An 8,891-nucleotide genomic window follows, 5' to 3' on the forward strand; every position below is an offset into this window, starting at 1 on the left:
TTACAGCATGTTTTCAAAGTACTGCACTCTCTGATACTGTGGGAAAGAATTCCACATGTCAGCAACAGTTTTGCCTGAAGACCCACATTTACCATAACAATGAAGCTCTAACAGAACCTCTGGTTCACCTTGAGCCAGACCTCGTGGTTTTTTTCATCTGCTGAGTGGCTATGGTTTTAGAACTTTGTATAATCTTGCATAACAATTGTTCACGTGTCAAAGTGATTATTTTGCATAGTGATTGTAGTCAGATTTTTTTAATGATCAGCCTGCAGAGCAAGTTAAAAGACACTGTTATACTGACCTCTTGTGGTTAAAATTTGAGTTTTGTTGTTCTAAATCTTGCATTTCGCCTCAGAAGTAGCAATCCAAACACCAGGAAAAGCCTGTACTGTTTATTTTATTAAAACTAGTTCTGTGAGTCAAATCTGTGTCCTGTTGCAGTCTCTGAGAGCTGACCTGTCCTGGGGTCAGAAGCAGTTTCAGCTGTTGATCCAGGATAGCCAGAGCAGTGAGGCTGGTACTGGACCAAAAGAAGAGGCCGGCCTGGAGGACCTCCGCTACCGCTGGATGCTTTACAAGTCTAAGCTCAAGGATGTCGGAGATGTGAGGAACAGGATCAGTTCCAAGGTGAGAGGACCGCTGACTTCTGAACATTATAGAGACAAAACTAGCAGGAAACTATTTTTCTTGGCTTCTGCTGTAAGAATGAAAAAGTCTAATTGATGTGTATTGATGAGGCTTCACCTAGGTGGCTGTAGCTCAGGCGGTAGAGCAGGTCGCCTATTAATCAGAAGGTTAGTGGTACAATCCCCTGTCTGCTCTAGTCTGCATGCCAAATATGCTGATGCATCCATCAGCGTAAGAATGATTTGCAAGCGCCATACCATGGCAAGCCAGAAAGAGCAAAGAGGACCAGTAATGTGTTGTGAGAGCACTTGGGGCAAACTTATTACTCAGGTCTGCAAACCGAATCACACTCGACATATCTAGTTAACAAATTAGAAACATTTGCATGTTTGTGTTTTCCCTGTGATGGAATCTATGTGGATCTTATGGTGTTAACTATGCATCCATCCATCTTGTAAACAAAAACAAAGTATATTTCATATAACAGGAGAAAGGTGAGGTAAAAAGTAACAGACTGGTTTCTGCATACATACAGCAGGTATCCGGGGCCCAAATGTAGTTGTTTGATTTTAAACAATCTGTTATTGCTGTTCTTTGCTAGTCTCACATTTATTGCTGTCTTTATGATGGTTTCTTAACTTATGTGACATACAAGAGATTTGTCCCCTTACTTTTTCACTGGACTGTGTAATGATGTTAAAGTTACGCATTTTAACAACGTTCTCTAGGTATTGAGACACGGCTGTTTATATAAAAACATTTATATAAATAAAAACATATAATCCTAAAGGTCACAGCGCACAGTCTGGTAAAACACTGTAAAATAACGGGCAGGTTTTTTTTCTCTGCAGAGAGTCTCAGCCACTCAGGAGGATGCAGCCATTGCAGCACCAGCTCGAAAGGTAAGAGCAGAGTTCAGATATGTTCAAATGACAACTGCAAGCATCCTCGGTCAAAAAATATTTCTTTCACTTTAGTTACAGAGTTGGTTGAAGTCTTGGAAGATTAAAATATCGCTACCTACTCCAGCTTGTACATGTAAATTGTTCTAAATAGATTTAACAACTGATTAAAACGAAAAATGTGATTATGAAGATTTGTTACTAAATCAAGAAAACAACATTTTTGTGCTGAAATCAAGTAACTGTTAAGGCTGGGGTATAAAAAACAGTTCAGGTGAGCGCATCATGTGATATATTACTTGGTCACAAAAAGTTAACTTTGTTGATTTTGAATTTTGTTTGTTTTTCTAACATAAATCATTTCAAAAAATGTTGTGAATATATGAAATATTTCAGGGATGTTTTTATTTTTGGCTTAGAGGTCATAGAAATCAGAAATGCCATTGTTAGAATATACTGTATTGAGAGTACTGTGCAAAGCTTTTGAGTAACCCGCTTTTGTTTATATTTTGCAAAGATATTCACTAAAATATACATGAAAAAACAGCATATGTGGCAATATAAATGACCACCTTTATCCATCAACAAAGCCTGGACTCTCTTGGACAGCTACAATTTAAAAGAAAATTAAAGAAAAATTATTTAATCGTGCACAAACTTCCTGCAAAGGTGGAGATTTTCTCTGAGACTGGTAGAACTTTCATTTAGGCTGTTTTGTTTTCTGGTTTGTTACTTGTTTAGGTTTCTTTCTGAATTATGATAATGGCCTATATTCTTTTCCGTTTAGTTGCAACTTAATATTTTTATTTGTTATAATTATTTAAAATCGTATATTGTGCAAAAGTCCATCCATCCATCTATCCTTCTCCTTCTGCCTATCTGGGGCTGGGTCGTGGGAGCAGCACCCTGAGCAGAGAAGCCCAGGCCAGCGTGAGATATAATCTGTCCAGTGTGTCCCGGGTCTGCCCGGGGCCTCCTCCCAGTGGGACATGCCCAGAACGCCTCACCAGGAGGCATCCTTGTCAGATGCCCGAACCATCTCTACTGTGATCTACCTCTCAATCTCCTGCTGCCTCACTTGTAAACAAAAACGGGGTATACTCTCTACTTTGGGCAGCAACTCGTCTCTGACCCTTTTCTGGCTGAGGATCATGGCCTCAGACTTGCTGATTCACATTTCTGCCGCTTCACACTCAACGGGGAACCACTCCAGTGCGAGCTGGAGGTCACGACCCGATGAAGCCGACAGAACCACATCATCTGTGGAAAGCAGAGATGAAATTCTTAGACAATCCAAGATCATCCAGTTCTCATGACCATTGATTAATGATCATTGATTAGTGGTCAGTGGCCACTGATCAATAGAATAGACTAGAATAGAATAGCCCTTTATTGTCATTGTACATGTATAACGAAATTGTGGGTGCCCCAAACCAGCTCTGTTGGAATAAAATAAATAGTAGACAGCTGGAATAAATAGCAAATAGTAGAAATATATACAATCGAGAGGGAAATATACAAAAGAGAGAGAGAAGCACACATTAGCGAAAAGTTGCAAAGTGCTTGGAAGTAGTGCAAAGAACAGACTTAGTCCATGTGTGAGCGGCCAGAGTGATGGGGGTTACTCTTAACCATGGCTCAGATTTGTGAGGTGAATAGGCGGGGGTGGGGAGTCAGGGGATAGTGTTTAGTAACAGCCAAATAGCCCAGGGGAAGAAGCCGTTTGTGAGTCTGGAGGTGTGGGACTTGATTGACATGAGGTGCCAACCAGAGGGCAGCGGGTCAAACAGGTGGTGGGCAGGATGCAAGATGTCAACTTTAGCCCTGGTTTTCCTGAGACAGGAGAATCATACAATGGCCTCCAGGGGTCAGCAGAGGGCAGTCTATGATTTTTTTTTTTTGGGGGGGGGGGCACTGTTAATTACCCTCTACACAGCCTTTGTGTTGTTAGTTATGGCCTCTGCATACCAAACACCCAGAAATTAGGAGAAAACGCTCTCTACTGAGGATCGATAGAAGGCCAGCAGCAGCTTCTGGTCTAGGTTATTGTTCATCGTGACATGGAGGAAGTGCAGCTGCTGCTGGGCCTTTTTTACCAGGGCATTGTTGTTGTGGGTCCAGGTGAGATTGGTGGAGTTGTGGGTGCCCAGAAACCTGATGGTGGAGACAAATTCCACTCGTTTTCCATTTATAATGAGAGTGGAGTGGACCTGTTTTTACCTCCTGAAGTCCATTGTGAGTTCTTTTGTGTTGAGGACATTCAGCTTCAGGTTATTTTCTGAGCACCAGCAGGACAAGGTCTCTTCATCTGCTCCGTACCCTCTCTCATCTCCATGAGAGATGAGCCCAACCACAGTGGTCACCGGCATATTTGTTGATATGACATTGGTTGGGTGGGTTGGTGTACAGTCATATGTGTACAGGGCATACAGTAGGAGTCTGAGAACGCAGCCCCGAGCATGAGTCAGGGAGAAGTAGAACAGCCTGGTGAGGACCCCTGCCGGTTGGTCCGTGCAGGCTTTAACCACAGCTCCTGGGATGCTGTCAGGGCCAGCAGCTCTCCTGGGGTTCACTGCTCTCAGTCACCTCCTGACCTCATGCTTCTGGAGGGAGAAGGGGGAGGTGGGGGGCAAGGGGAGTGGGGGTTGGGTGGTCTCAAATCAAGCAAAGAAGCTGTTGAGCTCCTGTGCAAGTTTGAGGCCCCTGTCGGGGGTTGGAGGGGGTCTGCTCTTTAGAGTTGGTGAGGGCTTGGCATTCAGGCCAAAGAGTTCAATGTTTGTTTCATCAGACCAGAGAATTTTGTTTCTCGTGCTTTGAGAGTCCTTCTGACAAATAGGCTGTCATATGTCTTTTACTGGGGAGTGGCTTAGCACTGGCAACAATACAGTCCTGGTTGGTGGAGTGCTACAACATTGTAAAGAAGAGTGGACCAAAGAAACGTCCAAATATCTTTTTTAACAGTAATAGCCACATATTGGAAAAGCCTTTCAGACAGCTGCAGTGCTTACTCAGTTGCAGTTATTGTCCTGAAGGAGCTGCTGTTATTTGAGGGTTGGTTTTTTTCCAGAAAGTTGAAAAAATGGTAACTAGTGACCATAATCTATACACTATTTTTCCATTGACAAATATTTCATTGAGTAAAAACCATAAAATGTGAATCTAAACACAACACAATGATGCCCGACACAAAACCATTGTGGCTCATTAGGCATTGTGCATATTCTCATAATCATCATCATTATCAAAGACTTCATTCCAGTTCATTAATGCGTTTTCTATCAATTTGTCCCTCAGCCATCTGTATGTATTGTTATTAGTAAAGTGCACAGAGATCTGACGTGAGGAAGTACAACAATGGTGTATTTTGGGAAGTTTTATTTGTACTACACACCAATACAAAGCATCTTAAATATTTTTCTGCCTTTTTCCTGGTATTACACTGTGTAGACCTCAGTTTTGTTGTTTTCACATTGCCACCAGTGAGGCTGGTGATACAGTGTTCAGAAGGTGAAAGATGGATGTAGGCGGTAAACATGATTCACAGAATAACAAGTCTGAGAAAAAAGAGGCAGAGGCCTGAGCTGAGTCATTTTGCTCTGGTATGTGTTGTTTCTGACTGTGTGACTGAGCTGTCTTCTGCTTTCTGCTTGCAATGGTGCAGATTTCCTTGTTGAACAGGTTTTCTCTTTTTAAGAGCTGATGAATGATCACAGAACTATATCATTGTTGTCATTCACGTTATAGATGCTAATAAAAACACTGTAGAGATGAATAAAACATGGTTTTGATTGCTGTGATATCGACTTTTTTTTTTATATTGTTTTTGTTTATTTTTAACCAGGCATGATGACTGATGGTGCAGTGTTGTTATCAAGTATTGCTAGCAGCCTTGGGTAGCTTGGTTAGCAAGCAGTATTCATGAACTGCAAATGTGCTGCCTAACAAAGTTAAAAAGAAGAAATATTAGAATTTCACCAAAATTTACGGGTAGACTTGGACATGCTATTGCTCCATTACAGAGGCACCAGCAATGCAATTGCATGGGACATTGCTATTAGCAACTAGCTACAACTGCTTTTTTCAGTCAAAGTAACCCAACTTTAAGCTCTGAGAGTTCCAAATGGATTAATTAAGAATAGGCCAGAAGCATTATTTGTGCTGGGCAGCAAGCACACTTTTTAGTGCTGTATAGTTGGTCATTTTAACATGTGTCAATGGGAATTCATTTGTTTGATTAACTATGTGTTCCAGTAACCCTGTATTACTTCTTCATCAGCAGAAACCTGGACTGCTGCAGCGGGTTTGTCGGTTGGCTCTTCCTCTGTGGCTCCTCTTCCTCGCTCTGCTGCTCCTGGCCTTCTTGCTGCCCCTCATGGATGAAGGCAATAGCTGCTCTCTCTCTAACAACTTTGCCCGATCCTTCAACATCATGCTCCGCTACGAAGGACCTCCACCCACATAGGAGATTTCCTGACAACAGAAAACTCTATGATGGGCTGTGGATTATGTAGGAAATGTTGACTTGATTACCTAAGACCCGGCATTCCCCTGTGATTGAAGATCATATGTAACTGTACTAGAACCACAGAGCTGGTCTACCCAAACTTCAGATCAGTCTAAAGTCTGCAGTGCATATCTCTCTGTGACAGATCTAGTCTAAAAGAATAGTGCAACCTAGAGCATCGTGTGTATGCAAACAACATTTTGCATTCTGCACTGCATGGTTAAATGTCTTCTAAGGTTTTTTCACTATATGAAACCATGATCTCTTAACCATGTGTAAAACTGCCCATCACCATTAGAAGTATTAATTGGCACATCAGTCATTCTTAATCTTATCATTTACAGATGTGAAGTGTCTATGAAGACAGGAGAAAGCTTAACATCTATAAAATACAAGTCCTGACATGCTTTTGAGTTTGAGCTTGGGACTTTTAGATTCGTTCGATTCTTTTATTTATTTATTTTCATTTAGTATCATTTTTACCAGACTCACATAAATCTAATTTTCTTACTTTGAAAATTTGAGGAGACGTGGATCAGTGCTTGTTTGATTGGAGACTGATTATCAGCTGACTGGAATTGTTTTAGTTTGACCATTTAAATCCACCAAAGAGAGATTTAGAAATTACAACATGATAAGCCAAAGTCACAGTTCATACATAGAATTGTTGAACAAGAAGGCTGAAACCAAAGACTATAGCAGCAATGCTAGACACGGTACTTTGGCATTTATACATTTTAAATGACAAATATCTTACCATATTTCCTCAAATAAACCCTTGTCGCAATTTAAAAGCTTTATTTCTGATGGTTGCCAAAGGTTGAGTCAACAGGAATATTATAGTTAACAAAAAAAAAGCCCTGTAAACAAATTCGAGGTTTGTCCACTGAAGCTCCAGGACTTTTATCATCACTTAGAACATTTTTATTATATTTGCAGACAGTCTGGGTTTTTTTTTTCCGTTTCAATATGCTTACTGTTTGCTTGTGTTTTGAAGTTGTGACATCATCAGTGCAGCTGACTACAGTTCCTGTGTTGATCATCATGCTGATGCGCTGCTCATCTACGTAAAGAGTAAAGGAGAAGCTCCTGGTGACTCTCTGATACCTGTCATGGCCACTTTTCACAGTAATGCATTCCCTTAATTTGTCATAAAAGCAGAATAGCTAAATGTGGTCACTGTTGGAGTAAATACAGTAGTTTGGATTAGACCGCCCTTGTATTCTGACTTCTGGGGAGGAACATGGACTCTTTAATACTGTCTTAAAAAGTCTCCAGGTCATGCTATGCTTATCTAGTTCCATTTGTCTTATCTGTTTCTTAGGACAGCATCTGAAATAACTGAGAATGAGAGGGAGCAGGCCATTGCAGTCGATCAAAGAAGTGGGCGTTGCTTGTAATAAAGAACAAAAGAGTCTATAGCTCAGTGCACTGATGATGTCAGAATAGAGTAAAATGTGCCAAAGGGTGGATGGGTATTCCTGTTGCCGGCCAAGTGTTCATGTTTAATGACGTATCGAGCTGGAAATCACTTCTCTCCTGATTTAGATTTTTATGTAATTTCTCAGAATTTATTTACATTTATCAAGTGGCAAGCACTGCTGAAGTGTGTAAAGTGTACATTCTAGTCCAACTTTGAACATATTTGACATTTCTAAAAAATAAATGGTGAAACCTGACTAAACAGTAAAACTGTATACCCCTCTGACTTCAATAGAAAAGTCTTGATCTCAGTTCGTGATTTGTTACTTTATGTACTATCATATCAAGGTTACAACAAGAACCTGGTTACAATATGAGGCTCGCCGTGTGTACAGAGTCATCTAGTGTTTATAACATATTTTTGGTTATGAAACCTGGAAAAAAAATGTGGGCCACATGCCACAAAGGCCTACTTTTTCTGGTATGCTATGAACCCAGTGTCACCCCTGACAATGTCAAGTTTGAACTTTCACTGTGGTTCACACTGGTTTATCAGTGGTGATTAAACAAAAGCAATGGACAGAGTTTTTTATTTGTTTTTTTTCTTCTGTCACTTATTTGAGTGATCAACAATATATTTGCTTCATGTAGCAGCTTTACACAAAAATTAAGAAAATATGTACTACATAAAAGTAAAGGCATCCAGTTACAAAGCCTTAAAAATTGGATTGGCTGTATTTGGCACCACGCATACAGTATACGAGTTACATAGTAACACAACGCATACGTGTTTCTATCATGTGTGTTGCATTGTATGCTGAATCAAGAATAACTTGTGTGGCATTGCTCCTTGCTGCACTGTTCTACTCAGTCTTATGATATGTATGCATGTATCCCTTTAGAAAAGCCTATGCAATGCCTGTCTCAAATCCCATAATCCAACCGTATGCATTTATTAATAATTTATGCAACATGTCCAATGACTTGCATCTCTTGAGCACAGCTGGTCTTTCAGCAACAGAGAGGGTAGAATATATGTTATGCAAACTTTCCTCAGATGGATGTATTCATTGTGAAGATGCAGGTAAACTCTGACATGTAGGATTTACATATTGTTACATTATAGAATAGTGAAGGAAGAAGTGCTTCATATTATTCGACAGTGCTTGTATTTAACCGGTTTTTTATTCTGTTATTAAATATTTTGTGAGGAATCATTGTGTGGTTTGGTTGTTTTTTGTTTTTTTTTGTATTGGGTTGAATATTTGATTAATGCTACCAACAAAGTGCCTGTATTTTTCCACTGACGTGAACATAAGAGGATTGGATAATTAAATGGGGTTTAATTTATACAGCGCCAAATCACAACAACAGTTGCATCAAGGCGTATTGTAAGGTAGAGCCTACATAAGAGATATACAGAGAAAAACCCA

At 40.2% G+C, this 8,891-nt stretch overlaps 1 protein-coding gene across 2 annotated transcripts in view; it reads left to right on the forward strand.

Annotated features, from left to right (window-relative positions):
* syne3 (spectrin repeat containing, nuclear envelope family member 3) overlaps positions 1–8,672 on the forward strand; it is a 56,037-nt gene extending 47,365 nt beyond the window's left edge. Inside the window, exons 16-18 of one of the 2 annotated variants that reach the window (XM_085256917.1) lie at positions 445–630; positions 1,482–1,532; positions 5,809–8,672. In XM_085256917.1, the coding sequence (XP_085113043.1) occupies positions 445–630; positions 1,482–1,532; positions 5,809–5,994 (423 nt within the window). In that variant the 3' untranslated portion in view covers positions 5,995–8,672. The remainder of the gene's footprint in view (positions 1–444; positions 631–1,481; positions 1,533–5,808) is intronic. The other variant, XM_085256918.1, reaches the window with a different exon arrangement.
* The last annotated feature ends 219 nt before the right edge of the window (positions 8,673–8,891 follow it).

Source organism: Mchenga conophoros, linkage group LG19, assembly GCF_057382185.1.
Source record: "Mchenga conophoros isolate Kocher_MC1m ecotype Shallow Benthic linkage group LG19, M_conophoros_male_GT1.1, whole genome shotgun sequence".
NCBI classification, from domain to species: domain Eukaryota; kingdom Metazoa; phylum Chordata; class Actinopteri; order Cichliformes; family Cichlidae; genus Mchenga; species Mchenga conophoros.